Genomic DNA, 27,527 nt, shown 5'->3' with positions numbered 1-27,527 from the left:
TGACCTGTGTCACAGGTATCCCTTGAATGAGGTGCTCTATATTAGGTGGGAGGGGTATTTGGAGACCGTCGAATGTCCAGTTGTGGTTATTGTGCAATGAGGTAACTAGACGTTGTTCTTCGCTAGGCGAAAGTGGCCTAGCAATGCGACTTCGGAGGGTGCCCTCAGGAAGCCAATTATCCTGCCAAACACAAATGGTTTGTCCATCCCCTACAATCCATTGTATTCCACTCCAGAGCTATTGCATGCCTTCATTTAGGCCAGACCAAATATTCGAGCTTTAGGGACTGCGGACACTATCAAAAAAATTCGTGGTTAGGAAGTATTTGGCTTTTAAAACTTGCACCCATAACATATTAGGATTCTGCTGAGAATTGCCATATTCATGTGTCGAGTTGTTCATAGCCCTAGGCCCCCTTCTTCCTTAGGTGTCGTAATAGGATTCGTATCTCCCCATAAGAACCTATAGTTGTGTCTGTCAATTGTCCTACTCACTTTTTGGGGAAGCAATGTTGTTTGCATAGCATACAAAGGTATAGACGCTACCGAGGACTTGATTAATGTGGCCCTACCAGCCATAGTTAGATATTTTGCCTACTAGCCTGCAATACACTTCTGAATGTTATCTACTAAGTATTGGTATGTAGTAGTTGTACGTCGTGTGGTAAAAATAGGGTTCCTAGGTAGGTACCGATTTGCATCGTCGTTGGTATATCAAAGATACCAAAAATAAGGGTTTTCGTTCTTCGAGGTGTAGTGGGTGAAAACCAGATATGAGATTTATGGGTACTTATAATTTGGTCCGAAGTATTACAAAAAGTATGTAATATACTTCAAAGATTCTGACAAGCATTTACTTTAGCTTTAGTGAACAAGAAAATATCATTGGCAAAAAATAAATGAGAGATGCAAATTTGTCCACGGAATCATATAGGGTGGATTTTCTTATCTCGAATCGCCTCCTCCAAAAGCCTGGACAGGCGTTCCAGATAGAGAATAAAGAGATATAGGGATAACGGGTCCCCCTAATGCACACCCCTACTTGATCTCACTTTCGACATAGGTGCTCCATTCCATTGAATATGATATCTTGTTGATGTTATCATGTTCATGATTAATTTAATAAGCCCAAACAGCACTTGAAAAAAAGTCTAAAGACTCCTGGATAAAAGACCACTCTAACCTATCATATGCTTTCTCAAGATCTCAACCACACATGACTTTGATAAGATCAAACTAGTCTTTGCTAGCCACACAAGTGTGAGTGATTACTTTTAGAGTATAATGCTATATATGTTAACAAAATTTCACAACAATTTCACAATAAAACTTAGATAGTATTTAGGGTTGTAAATGAGATGAGCTTTGTTGAGTATTGAATATTCAAACTTGGTTTAAGCTTGAACCAAACTTAAAAACTATGTTTGAGCTTGAGCTTGTTAGATAGTTCAAAAATTTGAGGTTGACTTGATTCATTAGTCAATCCAAGATTGAGTTTGAGCTCGATATCAAGATTTTGAGCTTGAGATCCAATACAAGTACAGTATCAAGCCTATGTTAAGCATATAATCAAGTCCATTTGGTTTAGATGTGGTCCTAACTCCCAATTAATTAAAAGTTTAGTAAGATATGAGTTTATTTTTCAAGGTTATATCAAGCTTATTACCAAACCTATAAATCAATCTAAGCTTGACTTATTTTTTATCAAACCCTATTATTCGCGAGCTTGTTTATGAATAATTTTTTATACTTGCGCTCAGCTCATTTATTAAACAAGCCTAAAATTAAAACTCAAGCTTAGTTTGTTTATAAACAAACAAACATAGACGAGTTTTTTATCAAGCCAAGCCAAAGCTGTTTATGAACAACTTGGTTTGTTTACAACCTTGGTAGTAAGTTGTTTCTGATTCTAATTGGGTTCACCACTAACATAGCTTTTTTACTAACCAATAACAGCTTGTTACTTCAAATTTTTTATGTGAAAATAATATATAATAAGGGTATAATTGTATTAGCTTATTTATTTATTTATTTATAGAGTTTCAACCTATGCGCTTTTTTTCATTAGACTAAAACGTCAATCGATTTTTAATGTAAGCCAAAATTAAACTCCAGATTTTTTATTAAACAATGAGAGATTTTACTAGTTGAGTTAAATGAATACATGACTAATACAATTGAATTAGCCTAAATGGCTACATAAGATCACTTTTGTTGGCTGGTTTTGGACTGCTCTTGATCATTTTTTTTGGGGGTGGGGGGTTGAAAATTTGATATGTTGAGTCAAAATATTCTAACTTGCTTGTCCTCAAGTAATGTGTCATTCCTTGAGTGGCAACTTGCACATATGCGATTAACCTCAAGTTCATTTTTTGTGTTTTCAATTAATATTTTTTCCGGTTCATCAAAAAAAGTTTTTTTTTTCTTTATTTTAATAATTAATATGTTCTATAATGTCACATTACATTTTATGACTACTATAATAGAGAAAAAACTATTGACAGTTGACTGATGTCACAATCGGATCGATACATCCCACGAATCTGTCACAGCAATAAGATATTACGACAATCTTGTCGGATCTTGATGCAGTCAGCCGATAATAATAGTAGTATTATATTATATTAAGTTTATTAAAGAAACAAGTATAAGTTATTATCAAAAAAAAAAAAAAATTAAGTTAAAACCAAAAATGTTAAATCTAATTTACATCTTAAAAATGGGAGGAATTTTCATTTTAGTCCATTAAATTTAAATTTTATCATTTTAATTAATTAACAATGACAACATTATCATTTCATCCATACTGTTCACTATAATTTGAAAAACGTTGTTAAATCTATTAAAACAACACTGTTTAAATCTTATTTTAATATCGCAAACGTAAAATATTATTTTTAGAAAAAATTCCACTAAAATAAATAAATAGTCTTACCAGCTACAACCACTATATATAAATAAGTCTTAGGGTTACTAGGAAACCTTGGTTCATGTGAGGCACCTAATTAGGCTAAATTCTTTTTGAATAATCATATCTTGATTTGATGATTGAGATTTTATATTCGGAACATAATTCCCTTGGCATGAACTTGGTGGCTTCACTTGAGTAGCTTGTGGACGAGCATGAAGTAAACTCTCAAACTTTTAATATGACTTTCTTGACTTACTGTTGGGGAGGGAACACCTTAAGGAGAACCCAAAAATTTAAGCTTATGACTTTGGGCCTAACTATGTTATATTTGTAGGAGGCAAAAAGTTATCAAGCCAATTAGAAAAATTTGTGTTTACAATATTATTTACTCACTTTTCACATTTTTATTTTATGTGGAACTTTACTCATACATATATACTTAACAATCTTCTCCTCACGTATGAATTATTGGCTTATTGCCTCTCTATGGGCTTTAACACCTCTTTGTAGGCCATGAATAAGTTCTAATAGCTACTCTTTACTATGGATTTTCTTTATCAGTGCATTGTCCATGGACTCTTTTCATTTTTATTCTATGTGAAACTTCACTCACACATCTATACTTAACAATCTCTCCCTGAAAGGGTTCAAGCTGCGGGGTTAGCAACATGTTGTAATTATTTCTCAAAAAAAAAAAAAAAAAAAAAAAAAAAAACAATCTCTCCCTCACATATGAGTTATTGCCTCTCTAAGGGTTTCAACACCTCTTTGTATGCCATGAATAAGTCCTAATAGCTATTCCTTACCTATGGACTTTCCTTTACCAGTGTGTTATCCATGGATCTCTCGTACCCTATCCATGGGAACCACATGTCAACTTTGCATACATGCACATCCATGGCAATCAGCCCACACATCCATGTCCATGGAAACCTCGCTTCACACCATTATCTAGCACCATTAACAATACTCTTTTGTTGGACATTTTTCCAAAATTGTTTGTGTGAGCCTTTTTATGCTTTCTCTATTCCTGCTCTAATGGTGAAAGGGACCCTAAACACCTTGCCGCGCACCACCATCAGCTCCAGTACTGCTTGTCAAGGAAAGAATACCTTGGGAAGACTCTAATTGGGTAGATAATATAGCATTTAAGGACACAATTTAACCCAAAAGTTTAAGCATATGAATTTGGTCCCAATTATTTTATATTAACCACTCACTGACTCTTTTTATTATTATTCTATGTGAGATTTCACTTATATGTATATACCTATTACCTTACATTAACCCCCACTAGACCCAACATCCTTATATTTTCTTGGTAAATGTTTGCTAAGCTTATGACTATTATTTTCATAAAACATTGACTTATCATAATAAATGGAAAGAAATAATTAACCCTCATTATTTTTCATTATTGGCCATGAGTAAATTAAAAGCTTACCAATTTGGATTTTGACACACTGTATATCGTCCCACTAATCTACTACCTTACAAGTCTTACATTTTTGCAATATAGTGAGCAATAAAGTTAGCTTCCCTAAAGGAATGAACAATAGTTAATTATTTCTTTTGGTTGGGAATCCGGGAGTAAGATGTTCTCCTTCTTCCCCTTCATAAAAAGATATGGTTACTTGCATAAAGCATTATCACATCCCCACATCTCCTCTGACCTGAATTTTTTTTTTTTTTTTTTTTTTTGTGCTCTTTTTTTGTTTGGTGATAAAAAGTATTATTCAGCCACCAAAAAAAAATAACTTACATTTTTCTCCGTCACAAATCTTCCAGTAATCAAAATAATCCTCCAAATCAAGAATCTATTCAATAAAATTCAAATTACACACATTCCATCAAATATGGGAAGATTGTCATATTTAGGAATAGGAAAAATCACAAAAATTGATACAATTAAATAATTATATACTATATATTAATTGACTCTTGGATTGTAATTTGATTTCTTAATTTTAAAATTCTAACAAAAGTGAAAATTACTATAAATAATAAATTTGAATAAAAGGGGCCTAAATGAATGGAATTTTCCCGAAATAAGACTTAAATCATGGCCAAAAACGATGTTTTTTTTTTTTTTTTTTTTTTTTTTTTTTTTTTTTTTTGAGAAATAAGGCCAATAATTTTTAATTCTCACAATGATTTCTTTTATGTCACCAATTTTCACGCGATTTTATCATTGGTCTTGATGATTTTTAATATTGTTCAATCCAACTCTGTATTATCCCTTGTACATTAAATTTCTAGTTTCAAAATTTTTTCTCTCTCTCTTTAATATATATATATATATATATATATGAGATAGGTTCAAATTACACCTAGTGTAACTCTTATAAATTTACACCTTTTTTACACCATAGATTTCTAAGAGCTTAAACGATTAAAATCATTAAATGCTATTATTTTCCACCTTACTACCTAATTAATACTAGCATTCTCTCTCTCTCCTTATTTATTACTTTCCACAATATAATATTTTCTTCAACACAATTTAACAAAAAAAATTTAAAAATAATCCCATAATCATTGATTTCACAAAACTACCCATAACAAGAGTCAAATGACTTTCAATTTGCTCCTTAAAATAAATAAAGGGTCACGTTAACTAGTGTCCTAACATGCAAACGAGTGCCCTTAGGGCACTAGTTAACAATTCATTTTAGGAAAGTTTTGACATCACTTTTATGAGAAATGAAAAAAACTGTCAAAACATTAATTATCTTTTTTTCCTTTTCCCATAAAAACTTTCTTTAACTGGATTGTTAACCAGTGTCCTAAGGGCACTCGTTAGCATTTCCCATAAATAAATAAAGTAACTTATTTATAGTTTGTATATAATTATTCAATATACTTTGTCCAAGCTAAGGGTACTTATTTTTTTCTCCTTTTTTCAACAATCTACGGGCTTATAAAAATCAACTTAACTTCTTTGGACTCGCATAATATAATATTGCCTGAAATATGTTAGTTCTTCCAAATGAATGAAAATGATCTTAGTTCTCTTTGAGATGAATATTAATTTTACATTATTGTTCAACTACAATGAAGGAATGTGGTTTTATTCAATGATGGATTACCCCACATAGGTAGTGGCATCCCGTATTTCTACTTGACAACTTTTGATCCATCTGCCAAAGATGCAATGAAAGATGAGAGGTCTTCATTCATTGTCAGCGAGTATCCACTTGAAACTTGTAGAAAGATAGACCCTGAGAACCCCAGTTGTGCAAGAATTACACTCACAAGAAAGGTGAGTTACAAAATCAGTTTTATCTAATTTTAATATTTGGATTGTAACATAGCTTGAAGAAAAAAATAAAAAGAACTATATATATACATATATATATATATATATATATATATTTATGAGTGTCAAGACTATGAGTGACTATTTTGTCTGTCTTTCTAGTTTCCAATTTGCTCTTATTTCTTCCATTCTTATGCTTGAATATGCTTAAATATGTTATCCAACTAATTAAAGTACATTTATAGAGACAAGTTTTAGAAATCTACATCAGGTGCCAAAGATCAAAGTTAATGTCACTAATTGGATAATATATGTGTGTATAAAAAAGAGAACCTTATGTGCATATAAAAAGATAGAGCTAAATTATCAACATTACGGGATTAATTAGTGATGTCAATAGGTGTGTATATATATGCACACTACAGTAAGATGACAACTGAAGTAATATTATTTAAATATTTTAAATCATAGTTTTTTTATTAGATAAATTAAGGATTGCCCATTAGATAATGATAATAGTGGAACGCAGTAAATAAGGAGAGAGAGAGAGAGAGAGAGAGAGAGAGAGAGAGAGAGAGAGAGAGAGAGAGAGAGAGAGAGAGAGAGAGAGAGAGAGAGAGAGAGAGAGAGAGAGAATGCTAGTATTAATTAGATAGTAAGGTGGAAAACAATAGCATTTGATGATGTTTTTTTTAACTGTTAGATCTCTTAGAAATCTACGGTGTAAAAAATGTGTAAGTTTATGAGAGTTACATCAGGTGTAACTTAAACCCATCTCTCTCTCTCTCTCTCTCTCTCTCTCTCTCTCTCTCTCTCTCTCTATATATATATATATATATATATATTTCTCATGTGAACAAAATTAACTAGATACTGTTGAAAACTTGGAATATTGCAATCAGAACGATCCTATATATTTTCTCTCTCTCTCTCCCTTTTTTGGCTTAATATCCTATTTATTCTTAGGCTCCGCTTGGGAGTTCATAAGGGAAGGAAATGGAATGAAATGGAATGTATTTAAGTAAGGGAAAGGAGTGGAAAAGAATGGAATGGAATGGAATTGAATTAAGTAACCTTGATTGGATGTTTTAAAATAAACGAATGGAAAGGAATGAAAATGAATGGAATATAAGTAATCTTGTTTGGGAGCAACATGAAGGGAATGAAATGAAATCATTTTATGACAATATTACCATTAGACCCCTATTTTAAAATAAAGAATTGAATATACAGGGGTATTTTGGGAGTTTTAGTAAAAAAATCATTAAATCCAATTTCATTCCCTCTCATTCCTCCCAATTTCGGCAGGAATGAAAATTTGAGATTTTAAGGGAATAGAGATGAATGAATATTCCCTCCCACCTATTCCATTCCCTCCTATTTAAACTCCCAAACAAAGGAATGAGTTTTTCATTCCCTCTATTAAAACTCCCAAACAAGGGAAGGGAAAAATATTCTAAAATGATTTTTTTTTATTCATTTCCATTTCATTCCATTCACTCCTCCCAAACGGAGCCTAGTGTTTATCCAAATTGGAAAATGACCAACAACAAATAAAACAACTTCTAGACATAAAGTTCTGACTTTCAAAATTTTAATCTTATAAATTAAAGGGCATCTTATTAAATAGTAAAACAATAGATTTCATAATGACCCACAGAAAATAAAACAAAAAACCCTCAATTTTAAAAAATTTAACCTTATAAATTAAAAGACATCTTATAAAATAAAAAAGAATCAAGATTGTGGAAAATTTTAAATCAGTTTTAGTTGCCACCGTTTTTGCATGATTGTCAAGTGTAAGCACCAAAGATAGGCCAAAAATAAGTAAGTAATAAATTTAACTTTTGGATGACATTGACTATGATATGTTCTAGCTAGAAACCAAATAGATGTATTGGTTAGTGTGAAGCTATCACCATTGCTGTAGAGTATATACTTTCATGATAGTCAAGGATATAAGCCAAAAAAATAAATTAACAAATGAAATTTTGGATGATATTAACATTACATATTCTAGAAACCAACAAGAAGTATTGATTAGTATCAAACGATCACCACTTCTGTAGAGTGAATACGTACATCTTGAGATCGATTCTACTGATATAAGAAATAATTGAATTATTAATTACAAAAGTTAAAAAAAAAAAGAAAAAAAGAAACAAACAAACATATAAATTGATAATTGTAAAAGAAAAATATTCCATTATAAATAAAAATGTGAGACTAATTGAAGGGAAGGCTGGAAGGATAGAATTTGCTGCATGATTTACAAGTGTAATGCAAAAGATTTTGAGTCAGCTTTATTTGCATGGTTGACAAGTGTAAGCACTTTGGCAAAATAAATAAATAAATAATTGTAAGTACTAAAATAATGCATTCTAGAAACCAACTACATGCATGTATTGATTAGCATCAAACTATCAAAAGTATCGTAGAGTGAATAAGTAGATATACCTTGATCTCATACTCTATGGTATAAGAAATAAATAAATTACAAATTACAAATACAAAAGACAAATATAACATTAAAAAATAAATAAATTGATATTGCATAAGACAAATACACTAGCCATAAAAAATGAAAATGTAAGGAAATGTTTTATTATGTCGCAAGGGAATAGTTTCATGCAACAATTAAATTGTTTACAAGATAATTTTGTTGATATATGGGATCCTTGGGAATTAGCTACTTCGTCACCTAGTAGTAGAATAAAAGAGACAGATCGAAGGGGGAAAGAAAAGATAGAATCTCCTGCAAGCAAATAAGTTGATTTTTTTATTAAAAAAAAATTAAGTTGATTTTAAATTTTATTGCGAAAGTGACCAAAGGGAGCCCAACTCGTCTCAAATGTTGTCATCTGAATAATGCTCCAAACCTTAATTTACTTCGACCTTTCCTATGGGCGGCCTTGGCCTTTTGCTTCTCACACCTCTCCCCATGTTTTACTCTTACTAATCCACTCTTTCAAACCACGTTATTTCTTTCTTAATATTTTCTGCTTTGTTCTGTAGCTTTTTGTGGCTATGTACTCTATAAATATCTACTTCTAGCTCCAAACCCTTCAAAAAAGTCTTTCCTATTTGACTCTAGCACTTCAAGTACTCTTCCTTGTGTCCTCAAACAATGGGGCTTAGAGATGAGAATGGTGGTTTTGTTTTTGATTCAGCTATGCTTCAAAAACAAGCAAACTTGCCTAGTGAGTTCCTTTGGCCACAGGAGGACTTGGTTGAAGCTCAGGAAGAGCTCAACGAACCTCTAATAGACCTGGGTGGGTTCAAGAGAGGTGACGAGGTGGAAACAGCTCGAGCTGCCGAGCTTTTGAGCAAGGCTTGCTCGGAACATGGTTTCTTCCAAGTCACCAACCATGGTATCGATGCCACTATCATTCAAGCCGCACACAATGAAATCGATACCTTTTTCAACTTGCCCCTCGACAAGAAGCTCAGTCTTCGCAAGAAGCCTGGCTCTCTCAATGCCAATGGGTACTCAGGTGCACATGCGCATCGTTTTTCATCAAAGTTGCCATGGAAGGAGACATATACTCTTCTCCACCATGAGAATGACCCATCGAACCCCAACATTATTGTTGACTATTGCAAGTCTGTCATGGGAGAAGATTTTGAACACACAGGGTGAGATCATCATATATAGATGGATAATGTGCATTTACCTTACATTAATTAGTTTGTGTTTATATATATATGCTAATTAAAACAAATATTATTATGTATTTCTGGAGTACAATGACGTAATACTTAATTTTTTTACTATAGGGATTTATTATCACGTAAAAGTGAGTATTATGTCACTGTATTATCAAAGTACTAACTAATTGCCCATAAAAAAAAAAAAAAAAAACTAATTGCTCTAAATTAATTGTAGGAATGACTTTCAAGTTTGGAAGCTTATTTTACTCCAAAAAAAAAAAAAGTTTGGAAGTTTATTTTTTAACCAATAAAGACCCAAAAAAAAAAAAATGTCATGATAGTATTGAGGTCAAAGATTGCTTTTTGTTTGCAAGTTTGTTCTAGACACATCTAACAGAGCATGGATTTTGCTTCTTTTTTTCTTTTTCTTTTTTTTTTTTTCTTTTTTTTGTTGGAAAATATAGTTGGATTTGCCAAAGATACTGTAATGCCTTGAAGGAACTCGGTTTATTGATTACGGAGCTCCTGGCAATTAGCTTGGGTGTTGATCGTTTTCACTATCGCAATTTTTTTGAAGATTGTGTCTCAATGATGAGGTGCAATTACTATCCCCCTTGCCAAAATCCTGGCCTCACCTTTGGCACTGGACCACATTGCGACCCAAACTCCTTGACCATACTTCATCAAGACCAAGTTGGAGGCCTCGAAGTTTTTTCAAATAACAAATGGAAAGCAATTCGACCTGAACCAGGTGCCCTAGTCGTAAACATTGGTGATACCTTCATGGTAGGTCCTTTACAATAGTATTATCAAATAAAATTCTGTCCCAATGTGGGTGCTATACTCTATTATTGTTCTCTTATTTTGTTTACATTAATTATTGTTGTATACATTAAATTACACACTATCATACATATTTCAACTATTTTAAAAACAAGATTTCACAATTTTAAAAATACGATTTCAGCTGTCTGTCTCTTAGACACGTGTATATATAATAATCACCATTCCTTGTTTGTTACTACTCCAGTACTTCTTAACAATATTGCAAAAGAGCATGCCTTTTTCTTTTTTTTTCAAGATAAAGATCATACCCTCTCATAATCTAAGTGCTTTTGTATAAAACTCTGGCTTGAAAAATTGAATCTCAATTTTTATACCTACACCCACTAGAAGTTGTAAGAAATGAACATCACACCAAAAGTATGCATTTGAAGTTGTGCGCAATCATGGAAAAGACTCGTATTAGTTTTTAGTTTTTGGGTCAGGCTTAGGTTCAGTGTTCAGTAATATTGGACTCATTGAGATGATGACATGTGTTTATTATTGGACACGTGTCACCATCTGATCAGATCAAATACACTTGATACACTGAACCTAAACCAAGTTCTTAATTTTTACTGTATTAGGCAACGAAATTGGAGACAAGTAGGTCTTCGCATTTATTATTTTATCTTAAGATTAAGACATTAAATAACTTTTTTGAAATGACTAGTGAAAATCAATTATAGAGTATCACTCCACATCCACATATATAAAGGTGTTGGCTTTAGCTGCTTCAAAATACTAGTATGTATTTAATTTGAAGAACTTCCAGATCCATGCAGCTGCAATCCAATGGCTTTGGAGTGACTTTCATGTGACTTGTGGGACCATCAGCGTGAACCAATAATTTTTATGAACACTTTATGATTAATGCAATATTTGATAATGACTTTGTAGGAGCGAATAATTTTTCCGTAGGAGCTAATAATATCTCCATTGATAAGAAAATGACAATAGAATAATTTGAACTTTGAATCCCTAGTAAGACAAATATACTTATATTTTTTTTTAACTTTTTATTACCCATATTAAACTTTACAAGCTGAGCCAGGTGGCATTCATGCATGATAACTACAATTGTTTAATATATAAAATGCATATTACTATTTCAAAAAAATAAAATAATAGGCAAAAAGGGGCTGCAAAACACGAGAGCAATAAAAAAGAATATGATAATTGTCCATATTTTATGTACAACTGTTTTGTATGGGATTTAATGTATCTGGGTACCCTACAAGACAGTGCTCTATATATGCTATGTTTGTATAAATAGATTACTTATATAAATAAAACATCTTTCTTTGACTCGTAATAATAATAATAATAATAATAAATGGTAGGCATCCTAACTTTTTTATGGAATTAAGGTCTTTATGTCAAGTGCTAATCTCTGTTGAGAGTAAAAATTGGAGAATGTAGCATTTTATCTCATGTGTAACAATTAAAAAATTAAGTTTATTATCTCTTAATAGTTTAAATTTTTAGGATAAGTAATAATTTATTTTATATGTATGTTTGTTTTGTCACATGGATTGATAAATTTGTTTGTTTCCATAAAAAAAAAATATTGTTTGTTTGATATACAGGCATTATGTAATGGGAGATACAAGAGTTGCCTGCATAGAGCAATGGTGAACAGGAATTTGGAGAGGAAAACGATTGCTTTCTTTTTGTCCCCAAGAGAGGACAGAGTGGTGAGACCCCCACAAGAGCTGTTTAGTCGAGAAGAGCCAAGGAAGTACCCGGATTTCACATGGCCAGAATTCTGGGAGTTTTCACAAAAGCACTACAGGTCTGATGTCACTACCATCGACAACTTCATCAAATGGAAACTATCTTCCAAACCATCCGGCACTTTTACTTCTATTGCTTGATCAATCGCTCAACTGGCTATGCCATTTATAATTAAGCTTTTCTTTTTCTTTTTTCTTTTTTTCTTTCTTGCTGAAAATATAAATAAGTATTTTAATTTTTAAAATTTTTCTCCAGCTAGTATTTGCTTTTGTGTGTACCTTTTAGTACTTCTTGTTACCCAATTGCATCTCAGTATTATCATTTCTGAGGGTTACAATTAATGCTATCTTTTCGCTTATGGGTTTTAGCTTTTTGGCTATGACTGCACACATTTTTAGTGTTTATTACATACACTTTGCTGCGCACATTTTTAGTGTTTATTATATATACTTTGCTACACACTTTTTTAAACACATGCAAATATTACACTGAAATTGTGACTTGAAATGGAAATCATGACTTTAAACGATTTCAGTGCAATTTTTGCCTATGTAAAAGCATGTACAATAAATATTTTCTTTTTGTTACATATGGATCAACTATAAGGTTACCTCTTCTTCTTTTTTCTTTTTTCTTTTTTTTCCTTTTCTTCTTTTTTACACCGAGTTTGGGAGGGTTTCAATTCCCTCTAAAAGTCAAACTACAGAGCTAACCTTAAAAAAAAATCAGTGTGCCTCACTAATTGATAGTCTTATCTAAAAAACGATCAGATTTCATATGTTTAGTAAGAAATGAACTTGGATTAATGCTTGCACTTGATTAAATATTATCAATTATAGATGGAGGAAAACTTCTAAAGAAGAGAGAGACGACCAACTAACTTTCAAATCCAGATGGTTATACCGCTCTGAAAAAATTTAAATAGAAAGGATTTTTTGTTCTTTCATAAAATGGCTAACTTTTTTTTTTTAATACAAGATAGAAATTCTACTCTAGTCTAATTTAAGTGTATATATGTGTAAAATTCTCTCTTGAAGACTTGAACTCCGGCCCTTATCATTTACACCCCACAAACGCACCAAGGGTATGCAGTAATATAAAATGGCTAACTGAATACATCATTGAGCTCTGATATGTTTATAGAGAGAGAGAGAGAGAGAGAGAGAGAGAGAGAGAGAGAGAGAGAGAGAGAGAGAGAGAGAGCATAAATAGTAGGAAAGTTTCATTACAGCTAATCCATTTACTACACGTGTAACTACAGTAATTAGAGGGAAATAATTTAATAAGCGAAAACGCTGCGTTTCGACCTTGGTATTAAACATCTGATGTAGAACGATGATGTCTAGACTTTAGGTGATACGGTGTGTATGGATAATAGACTTCAGCACAACCCCATTTTCAACTTAACTCTAGCACAATGAGAAGCTATCGACGGCATTTTGTAATATGAAAAATCGTCATATGTGTCATCTTCTACCTTATGCCTTTCATCCCCCTCTCAAGCTCATGGGAAATTGCCGCATGAATTTGAATGCCAACCACAGAAAATGAGGAGAAGCCAGACCTTTAGTCAGAATATCAACTAATTGATCCTAAGATGCCAAAAACTTGACTTGAAGATCGTGTCTAAGTAGGGGTGGCAAAATTGGACATGACCCATGAAACCAACACAACACGAAATTAGCAGGTTATGAGTTGAGGCTTAATAAGTTCATGTCATATTCGGGTTGACACAACTAACCCGTTTAATAAACGGGTTGGGTTAGTGTTTAACATATGGAACCCATTTGACCCATTTGACCTATCTAATTAAATAACATTTTACCAATATACCCTTCAAACCATAAGTATATAAACTTATTAGTTGTTCTGATTTATTTTCTTTGACATATTGTGATTTATTATTTGTGATATTGAAATATGTTTTAGTTTTGAATGATTATTTGTGATACAGTTACTTGTTAGTTCTGAATTTTATATTAAAAATATTTATTTTCTTGTTTTCTCATAAATATTTTTGGGAAAAATGCTCATATACCCCTTAAACTTTGAAGTAGTGGTCAAGACACCCCCTAAACTTTTTTATTGACCAATTTACTCCATAAACTTTGCACACCTGCCAAATTAATACCCCAGTTAGCCTACATTTTTTGATAAAATCTGATAATCAGGTCAACACAACTGACCCATTTAATAAATGGGTTGTGTTAGGGTTGAGAAATCTTAACCTGTTTAATAAACATGTCAGGTTAGTGTTGACTCATATAGTTGGATATTCATGAGTTGACACGATATGAACCCGACACGCGAACACGAACTACCACCCCAATGTCTAAGGACTCTCTCTTGAAAAAAAATGGTAATCAACCTCTATACGCTCAGTATGAGCATGAAAAACAGGATTGGAGGCTATGGCAAAAGCTGACACATTATCACACCACAAAATAGGAGGAGCACGAAGATAAACACCAAGATCCTTAAGTAACATTCTGATACAACAAAGCTCAGTTGCTAAAGAAACTAAAGCTCTAGATTCTACCTCAATGGAGGAACCAGAGACAGTGGGTTGCTTCTTAGCAAACCATGTAATTGGAGAATTACCAAGGAACACAAGAATATAAGAGATGAACTTTCTATCCACAGGATCACCAACCCAATAGCATCACTATAGGAAGATAGTGTTAATGGACCTGGAGTAAAAGTCAATCCCTGATGAATAGACCCTTGTAGATACCTCAAAATTCTCTTAACAGCTAGAAGATGATTAGATGTAGGATCGCTCATAAACTAGGAAGCTTGTTGAATAGCGAAGGATAAGTCAAGCCTAGTGAAAGTGAGGTATTGTAAGGTACCTATCATACTTCAATAAAGAGTAGGATCAGGTAACAAGGGACTATCATTGGGAATGAGATGAGTATTAGGAGAGCATGGATTCTTGCAAAGCTTATAGTTAGCCATGGAAAATTTGGTAAGAAGATCCAGCGTATACTTAGTTTAATGAACAAATAGCCCACTAGGAGTATAATCAAAATAAAGGCCTAAGAAGTAATGAAATCTGCCCAAGTCATTAAGATCAAAATCTTGATTCAATGTATGAATAAGAAAGGATCTTGGTGTTTACATTGAGATATGTTGTTGCAATAAGTAATCTTTTATTTCACATTGAACTATATTGTTAAAATAGGTTAAATCTTTATTTCACATCAACTTTTGTTGATCTAATAAAAGTGAATACTTGAGTAGCGGGAAAATTTGGGAAATTGGCACTATTTTTTTTTTCATTAGTTTCCTCTTTCTCACCCATGTCTATCCCCTTTTTTTACTCATCTCAATTTTTCTCTCACCCACACATGTCTCCCCCCTTTTTTTTTCTCATCTCAATTTTCCTCTTTGGAAAATTGTCTATCTCCTTCTTTTTAATCTTAAATTCTCTCTCCCTCTCTCTCTCTCTCACACCTACCTCTTTTTCTTCTTCTTTTTCTTTTCTTTTTCATCTTACTTTCCCTCTTTCTCTCACCCACATTTATCTCCCTATTTTTTCTCATCTCAATTTCGCTCTCTCACTCTCTCCCCAAGCCTTTTTTTTTTTTTTTCATCTCACTTTCCCTCTTTCTCTTACGCCTGTCTCAAAATTCAAATTTATCTACTAACTACAAAATTTATCTCTCAAATTTCCATCTCTCTCTCATATTTACTGACTCTAAATGTTCTCTCTCAAATTTCAGTCTCTCTTAATTCATAGTCTCCTTGGAGAGACAATTTCTCGGTTTAAGGATTTTCTCTCTAACTTTCAGGTAATCTTTTGGTTCTCTTTAAATTTTAATTTGATTTTTCTTTGTTTGTACAGTCTCCAAGTAGTAATAGTGTGCGTGTGTGTGTGTGCGTGTGTGTGTGTGTGTGTTTTTAGAATCAGTGATGGTGAATATTGGTGTCATTGTGTTGTATATATGATGTTTTTCAACTTTATACTTATTTTCTTATTCTTTTTTCCGAAATAGGTGGTAAGTCAATGAAATGGTTGAGAAACATGCTTGGATAACACTTTTGGGAAGAAACTTTTCTTTCATGCTATATTGATTTTTGCATACTTTTCGAAACTATATGTTTGAATGTAAACTCAACAAGTTGTGTATATATTTGTGTTTTTTGATATATGTATTGAAATGAAGTATTTCAAAATTTTCATCTTTTATGTGTATCTTTGATTTGTTAGCGTAGTTCCTAGATATGGTTTTTGAATTGCAAAATAGGTTAATGGAAAAATTATTATTTAAAAAAATGATTTATTTATTTTTTAAAATTTATTATTATTTTTTAATAAAAAATATCAACCTATTGCAACGATATTGTCAAAGTAAATCGTTGCAATATGTGGAATTTATTGCAACGAAATCTAGTGTTGCATAAACCTATTGCCTCGGACTTTATTACAACGACTTGCATTGACCTTTTTGTGGTGTCACTATGCCTCTTTAGCTTAAAAGCCCGCTTATAAGTAACAATGTTCTTGTCTACAGGAGATTGAATAAGAGACCAAGTTTTCTACTTAAGAAGAGACTAAAATTGTGAATCCATAGCAGCAACCCATTAAGGATATTTTGTAGCCACAACATAAAAGGGAGGTTCTTGGTATTTGTAGTTAGTAACAACCTTAAAAAATTTAGGCTTGTGGATACCAAGTTTTGATCTTGTAAGCATTGAATGAGTATTAGCAATGAGTAAAGAATCATTAGAGGTAGATGTTGAATGAGTAATGTCAGGAATAGTAGTGCTAAAAGGAAGAGATGAAGAAGGAATGGATGAAGAAATAGGTGCAAGAAGAGAAGAATCAGGAACATATCAAGTAGGAGTAGTAGATAGAAGAATGAGATAGGATTAGGAACACATGAGATAGGAATAGAAGAATGAAAAACAAATAAAGGAAGTAAATCATCATAAGATTAAGTATGAGAAGAAGCAATTGTAGAAGATGAACAAGAATTGTTAGAGTTGGAAGGAAACCACTCAAAATCAAGTATATAATTGGAAAAAGGAACATGGGGATTTGTGAGATCAAACTTATTAGCAAAAGGAAACACATTCTCATTGAATAAGGCATAGCAGGTAGTGCAGATTTTGTTGGTATTAGGATCCAAGCACAAATATCCTCTGGATAAAGGAGGGTAACCTAGAAACACACAATTTGTAGATATGGCTTGAAGCTTATGATTGTTATAGGGCCTAAGACAGGGGTAGAAAGCACAACCAAATGTCTTAAAGGCTGAAAGTGGTGGTGATACAGAATTGTTCTTTTTCCAAGGAGATGTAATGCCTAAGACTGAAGAGGGAAATCTATTGAAAAGAAAAGAGACTGTAGACAAAGCATAAGACCATAAATTCAGTGGAAGGTGAAATTGATATAACATGGCTAAACCAGTTTCTACAATATGTCTATACTTTCTTTTTGAAATGTCATTTTTTTGGGGAATGTGAGGGCAAGAAGTCTAATGAACAATACCATTCTCTAAATAGAAACTTTGGAATTGGGAATTTACATTCCACCATTATCAAATATAAGCACTTTGATTTTAGAAAAGTATTGATTCTCTACAAGGTTCTTAAAATGCTTAAACACAACAAACAATTCACTATGTTGCTTAAGTAAAAAGAATTTTGTAAACCTTGTGAAGTCATCAATGAACACAACATAGAAATTATAGTCAAACAAAGAAGAGATGGGTTCTAGATCCCAGACATCAAAATGCAAAATTTGAAGCATAGAAGTTGATGTTATTTTACATATGTTTGTTCAAAGTAAGTATGTGCATCTCTACACTTATACATAACTTACAAGAAGAACAACATTCATCAACATTATTGAAAGTAAAAGCATGATTTACATATTTAATTGCAAGATGAAGAAGTTTAGCACTTGGATGTCCAAGTCTTTTATGCCAAAGTAAAATTTGAACAGAATTGACTAATGACAAAGCATAAGCTTATGGAGTTTGATGAACTTGGGAGGTAGTGTAAGCAATGGAATTGGATGAGTACAAAGAAGATGATGAAGGGGATAAACACCATCTTTATTCAATCCTTCGCAAAGGATTTTTCTCAAAAGTATATCTTGAATAGAAAACCTATAAGCATCAAAGTAGCAAAGTGCATTGTTTTGTAAATAAATCTTATGAACAAATAGCAAATTGGAAACAAGATTAGGAACTCTAAGCATGCCATCAAGCTTAAAGTTATAAGAGGAAGTACATAACTTGCCATTATCAATATGGGTGATATGTAGTTCTTGGCCATTACCAACAGTCACAGTTTCAAATCTTGAAGAAGGCTATTGTTGAAGTGAAAGATTGGACAGACAAGGGGTTATGTTGTCAAAACACCCAATATCTGTGAGCCAACAATTAGCTCCATGAACCTGAGATGAATTAGCCATCATTGCTGTAAGCTTGGATTTATGTTGAAAAGCAAAGTCCAACTTGTGATAGCAGTCAAAAGCCACATGTCCATTCTTTCCACAAATTTGACATTGTGGTCTTTGACTATGATTTTATTGTCCCTAAAATCCTATAGATCTTGATTGATTAAACCGAGAGTTGTTGGCGTTATAGCCACCATTGGAGTTGGAATTATAATTACCACCACTGAAATTTCCTCTACCTCCATGACCCTTTTGGTGATATAGCCACCATTGGAGTTGGTGTAAACCCTTGAGCTTGGAAGGTAGCAACCATTGTAATAGAACATGCACCAAAAATACCATATTTCTTCTTAATAGCCCTCTCTTCTACATTAAAAAGGGTATTGAGTTCTTCAACTAATAGAATATCACTACGAGTTCTTATAGCAGAACTGAATGAGTCATATTTTGATGGTTGTTAGGACATATATGAATCATGTTAGAAACATATGTCAATATAGAATTGGCTAATTCTTTGACAAAACACACTTTACTTGTAATTAGGAAGATCTAGGATGTGTTTAATGCTTCAAGGAACAAGCTTTCAAGTCCAAGTGTTAAAGCCATGCAAGTTTGTCCAAGAATTAAGTGAAGAAGTGCTTAATTTTAAATCTTGATAGCTAGCTTGATAGATAGCATCTATCGAGGTTTAAAAGGCAGTTTAGCCCGATGCTCAACAGCCACTAAATAGATAGGCTATCTATTGAGATTTAAGAAAATCAATTTTTCAAATCTGATTTCACTCCAATCCGTGTATAGTTGTTTGGGTTTTCTTTTCTCACAACTCAAAACATATATAAGGATTGTTTTAAGGACTGTCACAGCATATTGTGAACCAGAGACATATGCCCTAGTTCATCTTTCTCTTCAAGAAGCTGCTGCGTTTGTACACCATAGGGTTTTGTAACCAAGGAGTTTCATGATCTTCATCGTATTGATGAACTGAAGAACTTTGAAGCCAACATCTTTCTCAAGTTGGTGTGTAAGCCACATATTGGGATCTGCACATCAAATTGGTTAGTCACATATCGGGAGCTGTGCATTGAAAGGAAAGATTATCACTGCAGAACAAGTCCAATTGGGTATTGGGGTAAGGGTTCAACTGTAGGTTAGTATAAGGTACTGGGATTCCTTTACTTGTAACCGCTTGTTGTGATAATAGTGGATTCTCGGGAGTAGTAACCTTAAAATCACTCGGTGGGATTTTTGTCATGTAGGTTTTCCCCATTCGAAAACAAATCACCGTGTCAATTTTATTTTCTGCTGCATATTAACTTAGTTGGTGATTTGTTTGTGCTACCACGCATATTGCGTGTTAATTAACTTAATTAATTCACTTAGCTAATTAATTGGTTAATTTATCACAAAGGGTCAATAGATTCTTGGCCTATTAATGGTAAACCATCAAGTGAAATGTGAAGAAGATCTTCATCATCAAGCATGACTGAGCAATAGTTAATTTGTCTCGGATTTGCTTAATCTTTTGAAAATGCACATCAATATAGTCTATGCCTTTCTTTACAGCACTCAATTCATTCATGAGGTTCATCCTACTTGACCTTAAGATTGAAACAAATCATTTTTCCAGAACCTTCCAAATACCTCTTCCAGACTTCTTTCCCACAATAAGAGTGAGAACAAAAAGAGAGAGAGAGAGTGTGTGTGGAAACGTGAATAGAGCTTGTTCACGATTCTTCCAACTCAGAAAAGCTAGATTGATCTCCGTGGTAAAATTACCAGAGGAATTCTTCAAAAACTGATCTAGTGCCAAAACAATCTCATCAATGCCATTGATCATAGAGTAAGTCTCTAGAATTACTTCAATTTGGGGCTTCCAAACAATATAAATGGAGTAGGGATTGATGTGTGTAATTGAATTAGCCATTTTAGGTGTAGTGGTTGAGGTAGAGAGGTTGAAGATGAATTTGGATTCATGGAAGTCATGGAAGCGAAGCTTTGATATCTTGAACAAATCTAAGTAGAAGGGATTTTATGTTATTTCATAAAATGGCTAACTGAATACATTATTGAGCTTTGCATAAAGAGGATTGAAAGAGTAACTATAAAGAGTAGGAAAGTTTGTAATAACAAACTTTCACTACAACTAATCCATTTATTACATGTGTAACTATAGTGATTAAAGGGAAATAATTGAATAAGTGGAAACTCTGCGTTTTGGCCTTGGTATTAAACATCTGATGTACAACGGCGACATCTAGACTTTAAGTGATACGGTGCGTATAGATTATGGACTTTAGCACGACACCGTTTATTACTTAACTCTAGCACAATGAGAACCTAACAACAGTGTTTTGTAATCTGGAGAATCCTCATTTGTGTCATCTTATACCTTATTCCTTTCACGCTTAACTACTTGGGCTATTTCTACCTTACCTTAGGCTGATCACACACACACACACATATGCTTCATTTATCTAGAATGCTTCAAGGCATAACAATCTCAACAAGGTAAACTATGTTCAAGCCAATCCCTCTATCTGGATAGAAAATTGATAGCAATAGTGAACAGTTTCTAAAGAAAAAATGTACAAAAATGCCAGTTAAAACGTTCATTTGAAAGAGCGAGCAAACAATAATATCATGCACAATTAGGGAGATGCTATTGTTAAATATTATTTTTCTCTTTTTAGAGAAATAATTCAATAGTTGCAATAACGAGGGAGGTGGATTCAAACCCTCCTTCTCCTAATGATGAAAAAAAAGAAGAAAAGGCTATTACACTAGGGTAAGTGGCACTTCGGCTAAATAGAGCCTACGTCTAGTTTCTCTAGACCAAAATGTGTAGACATCTCATTTTGTACTCGTTAACAACTTTTGGTCCCCATACCCATTGATGAGCTTGACATATGTCAACCAAATTAAAGAGTTCACAATAGTTTGAAAATAATCACAACTCAAAAGTGCTCAAATCATGAAAACGATGCTAAAAATTGACATTTACTCATTGTTTTGACAATAACATTTGATCCATAAAGAATATTTGAGTGAGGTTTGTGTCATTGGAAATTAGACATCTTGGGATTCAATTTGAACATAACTTTTGCTTGATTTGGATTTATACTGAGTGAGTTATAACCATTTGAAGTTGGACCAAAATTGTAGTCGAATTTAGGGTTTTGGGGAAGCATGTGTACACATGGTTTAAGCATGCATACACATGCACGAAAGCTGCATATGCAGCCACGTTTCCAAATTTTCAAAACTGATTTTTAGGCCCTCATGGGGACTGGCCCCTAGACCCTTGGGAATGTCTAAAGGCCTCTAAAAAGCCCCGAAAACACTAGTTTTAACATTTAAATACTCACCTCTGTCTCCAATCCAAACCCTAGCTAGAGAGAGTTATTTTTTGCCTTCATCATCTGTAAAACCCTAGTTCATCTTACCTAAACTCAACACATAACCTTTGATCATTTTTTAGTCTTCCAAAACCTCTTTCTAGCATTGATTCTAAAGCTAAAACTAGTTTTCAAGATTGTTTTCAAAACCTTTTTAATATATCTTTTGTTCTTGAGTTGTGATTTCTAAAAACTATTGTGCTCTTTAATTCTCTTGTTCTCTCAATGTAATTTTAGTATTGTAGGCACTGAGGTGTCAGTTAAATAATCTCAAACTCATAATCTTAAACAAAGTGAGTCTTCTATCTATGATTCCTTCCTTTGCTTAATATGATTTACATGAGTTCTTGATATAGTTTCCTTGACTTGTTATATTTAATTTTTTTTTTTTTTTTGTTGATTTTAACTCTGTTGATATGTATTAATATGATTTTGGGCTGATTATAATCTGTTTTGATTTTTTTTTTTTTTTAGTTTTATGTAAAGCTTAACATGATTATTTATTTTATGTTAGTTTAGTATATCTGTTTGATTTGTTTCATGGTTATTTGTTTATGTTGATGCTTTGTCTTATTTTCTTTATTTTGGTTTAGTGTTTAGGGTTTCTAACATGCTTCTTGATTTCTGTGTTAATATCTCTATTTGACTAAATCTTGCAAAATGTGATTTTTAAAATTATTTTGATTTTATTTTAAATAATTTGATAATTGGTGAGAGGGAGGATTTGAACCCTAAATATCTCTAATGGAAATAGAAAGAGGTGATAAACAGTTGTGTTACAAGTAATTATACTAAATGAAATTACATTTGGCATGAATTAATTTAGTATAACATTATCAATTTTGTTTTGGTGCCAATTCTAGCTATAGCTGGACAAGCGTTGGGTGCCTCATCTCTTCCTATCCTATACCCTAACTCTAGACCAAGTTTGGTAGGTAGACCTTCTTAGAGTCATGTTTTGGTTCCTAGACCTATAACTAGGTGGCAACTCCCTTGTCTCTTTTTAAGAGACTTCGCATACTCTTAGGCTCACATTGACTTTGAGTCTAAAACTGCTTTCAGGAAGATTTAGCACCGCGTATCCCGCCTTCGTGAGAAGGAATTGATATGCTGATGTGTCATAAAATGGGGTACGAATCACAAAACTTACAATACTACTAGCTGACTACCTTCTTTGTTTATCTTGTGGCCTACTTGATTTAAGATTACAGATTTGATTTGGATGATCAGAAATTTAAAGTTGGAGATTACTCGATACTCAAGGGAGTTATATGCAGCTGGCGAAGGTGGTAGATATGATGACAGTGGTGATTAAAGGGCTCTCTCTTTGGCCTTCCAATAAGAAAGAGCACCGCATAAGAGGCCTAAAGGGTTTGACTTAGGTATAGTTTCTTGGGTGTTGTTACTTAGCTTCTCTAATTAAATTCAACCACATGATTGTACTGATCAATACAATAAAATTATTGTTATATTTTCTAAAGACAATTAAATTCAATCATGTGGCATTAATCAAGGAACCACATGGTTGAATTCAATTAAGGAAACCTAAAGTCATCAAGGAACTGTATCTAAGTGGTAGCCTTTTATCAATAAAAAAAGCTTAAAAAAATATAATCCTTTCTTGGGTATGTCATTCTTTCTCTTTGTAGTTTTTAGTGATCTGCTTGACTTCGGTGGAAAAGGACGAGAAAAAGAAAAAAAAAGACCATAGTACTGCTGTCGACAGCAGTACTATGGTCTTTTTTTTCTTTTTCTTTTTTTCTTTCTTTTCTTTTTTTTGTTGACATCATTCATTACAAAATTCTAAGGGGGCACATTTTATTCTATTAGGTCCATAATTTTAGACCGGCAAACCTCAAACAATTGTTACAATTAGAATCTAGAATGTCTCTTAAATTGGTATCAAAGTTAGTTATTGAAACAAGAAAATTCAAGGTTTGAACATTAAAAGACTTAAAAAATATAAACTGAAATGTACACTACAATTCAATACAAGCTTGGCCTGTCGGTCGAACTGCATATCTCAACCAATCAAGAATCATGCAGTTTGGATTCTTAGCAACTTATGTTAGTCATTTGATTTAGGGCACTTGCATCTCAAGTACACTATATAAGCAAGTCCTAGAGCATCTTTTCCAAGACAACAAAGAGCAATGTATTGTACACAAATTTGTAATTTTTCAACCTCTCAATCGAAGACCTGTGTTCATACAAAAGATTCAGTGATCAAAGTGAATTTGTTTCATCCAGTTTACATCCAAGTTACTAGTAGAAAATTTTGAGAGGTGTTCTCAGAGTCACGAGCAGGGAGTTTGTGTGCAAAAAATTCAGAATAAAAAAGTGTATGGTCTCAAAGCTGCGTATAATCATGTTAGTAAGTATTACATGAGATAACATTATATTTAGGGTTAAATCTTTTGTACAAACTTCAATTCTATTCTATTGGATTTATTACCTTAAGGATTTATGGTTAAATCCCCCTAGGTTTTACTGTAAAACAGTTTGTTTTATCGGTTTTTCTAGGTCATCATTTTTGTTGTTTATGTGTGATCTATGTTTATCTAATATTATTTAATTCAAATCTAAAATATAATTAATCTAATTAATTACTTGGCTAAGAATTGGTTAACTTGGTTTCAACCTAGGCCTAAAACACCCTAATATATTCCTTTCAAAACCTCAAATAATCTTATAATTGAAATACTTCCCACAGTTGACACTGTTCGAGAAAGAACCAATTAAGTTCTGGAAATGACCCCACATATTCAAAGTTTTAGAGTCATTTCGGGCACAACAGCTCATCACAATCATAAGGTGAGATTTAAAGAAATGACACCAGATATTTAAGAAATTTATTGAAGATCATGTCCAAAAGATTTCACTCTCTTGCTTCTCTTAGGACCACTCACTCATCATATATATATATGTAAGATCTTTTTTAACGTTTTAGAAGATGCCACTCAACTTGACAAAACAAATGAAGCACTCACTAGCATGACAATAACCTCGGTTTCGTGGAAAACCTATAAATTGGACTTGTCATCAATCATATCACTATTCAAAAACAAAAACTACTGCACAAAAGTGTCGTTACATTCTTAATAAAAACACATAAAAATTATTGTAAGAATCGGGACCCAAAACATTGTGCCAAAAAATTGACAATTTTATACGGATCCTTGATAAGGAGACCTGTTCTGGGGTGTGTATTTTTTGAACTTTACACCAGTGTATAGTTTTTGACTAGTGCATGCACTTTTCTGTGCACGATTTCAGGAATTATTTGTTTGGAAGTGGAATTTGTGCAGAGTGCAGACTTTTCGAGTTTTCCCTTCCAAATGGTTCGTTTTTTTCTTTAGGATAAATTACAATTGATGGACGAAGTTCGTACTTTTTTATCATTTTCGTTAAAAACGCCAAGAACTGTCAACTGATCTAAAAATTATTGGCTACTTTGTAAGGGTTTCAAACGTGGTTAATATGGACCATGATAATTCCGAAGTCGAACTCTGAAACTCGATCATATGTATAACTTGTATTTAATTTGTACTACACATTTGTGAGAATACTCGTGCTCGAAAGTTCAAGATATTTTCGTTAGGGGCACAAAAAACAAAAACTTATATTTTGCAGTGACTTTTTCCCCCATATAACCAAAATCTTATGTACAATGTAATTAAAATTCAGTTTTACATGTGTTTCTATCATGTGGTTTACGGTGAACCTTATATACTTATTTTAATCACTCGGTTTACCGTAAGCATTATACAGCATTATTTTCTAGCATAGTTAATGTGTTTTTTCTCTTCCCTTTTTATTCCAAATTGAACTAAATTATTGACATATTTTCTTTTTAGCTACAACTCAATTATATATATATATATATATATGAAAAAAAAAAAAAAAGCCTAAAAAATCACTAAGTTGAAATTTTTTACACAAAAATTTCTAAGAAATTTTAAAAAAAAATTATAATTTTTTATTTTAATAACCTTTTACAGTATTTTTGTTTTGAATACAATACAAAAGTGGAAAATATATTTTTTTAATGAATTCAGCCAGAAAAATGATTTTGTTTAACCACAAAGAAATAATTAATAAAAATCAATACATGTTTTTTATGAGCAATTCATAATGTTATATATTTTTTATTATAAATTTTTTAATTAAAATGTGCGTAATATGAGAAGACTATCAATAATAATGTATATACTTTATGGACAAAACTTAGGTACAGTAGATTCCCCTCTTAAGATTTTGTCATGTGGCTTCTTAACTAAAAAATACACTTCTATTCAATGAGAAAAAATTCACATGACAGAATCTTAAAAGAAGAACTTAAATAACAACACCTAAGTACTATACTTAAGTCTTGCCCATATTTCATTAGATATTATGAGCCACGTCCCTTGTAGCTTGGAGCCATGGAAGAGCTAGGATTTGACCTCAGAGAAATTTTTTTAACCAATATATTATATATTAGTTAATTAATCTTGACAATTAAATGCCAATAATGTGAATAGTAAGCGGTATTCAATATTAAAAGATTCCCTAAAATGATAGCATATCATTATATTTTGTGTATCCATTAGAATTTATTAATATATAATTACGTACGTTTTGTTGTAATGTTTTTTATAATCAAAATTCTATTTATGATTCTCATGTAATGACTTTTTAATAAATCAGTAAATCTAAAATACAGTTTTTGTTAAATTTATAATATGATTAGATTATAACAATTTTAATCATATAAGAACTATTTGTGCAACTAAATTTTTAGAGTTTTCTTTTATAAAAAAAGAGTTTTAAACCATATAAAAAAACTATTTGTGCAACCATATTTTTAGAGTTTAACTTGAAAATAATATCAAAGTATGAAATTTGTTACGTAGTAGTTTCCCAAATTTTATTCTTAATGCACTCACAGTTATGAAAAAAAAAATTAAGTTCTTATATAAATAATTGAAGCCTTCAATACTTTTGAAATAAAACTTATTACTTTTCGGTATTTTTGTCTCTTCAATTAATACTTTTTCTTCTTTATTTTATTTTTTACTATTGATTTTTGTAATAACCTTCGAAGCTTAGAATTATTGATAAATCTATCTTTTCAATTGAGTTTGACCTATAAAAATGATATGGAGAGATACATCAACAAAAATAAGTTGCCTCGACCTTTCTTTTACAATTTTGTTTGCTGAAGGGCCTCATTTATGTGTGTACTTTTTTCTCGCGGTTTCAATAAATTCTCCCCCTTTTACACAAAAAACTTTTCTTTTCTTTTCTTTTTTAAATGGCAGAAAGTGAATTTTGGACAGGGCCAAAGGGAAAGAGCCC

At 32.2% G+C, this 27,527-nt stretch overlaps 1 protein-coding gene across 1 annotated transcript; it reads left to right on the top strand.

Annotated features, from left to right (window-relative positions):
• The first annotated feature begins 9,016 nt into the window (after positions 1 to 9,016).
• On the top strand, positions 9,017 to 12,769 carry LOC126703167 (gibberellin 20 oxidase 1-D-like). The gene is made up of 3 exons (XM_050402099.1): positions 9,017 to 9,806; positions 10,286 to 10,607; positions 12,233 to 12,769. Exons 1-3 carry the CDS (start codon positions 9,298 to 9,300, stop codon positions 12,518 to 12,520), a joined length of 1,119 nt encoding a protein of 372 aa, XP_050258056.1. The 5' UTR covers positions 9,017 to 9,297; the 3' UTR covers positions 12,521 to 12,769.
• Positions 12,770 to 27,527: the final 14,758 nt, after the last annotated feature.

This window comes from Quercus robur, chromosome 10 (assembly GCF_932294415.1).
Source record: "Quercus robur chromosome 10, dhQueRobu3.1, whole genome shotgun sequence".
Lineage (NCBI taxonomy): Eukaryota > Viridiplantae > Streptophyta > Magnoliopsida > Fagales > Fagaceae > Quercus > Quercus robur.
Note: the sequence above shows the minus strand (reverse complement) of the source record. Positions and strands in the feature narration are given on the sequence as shown.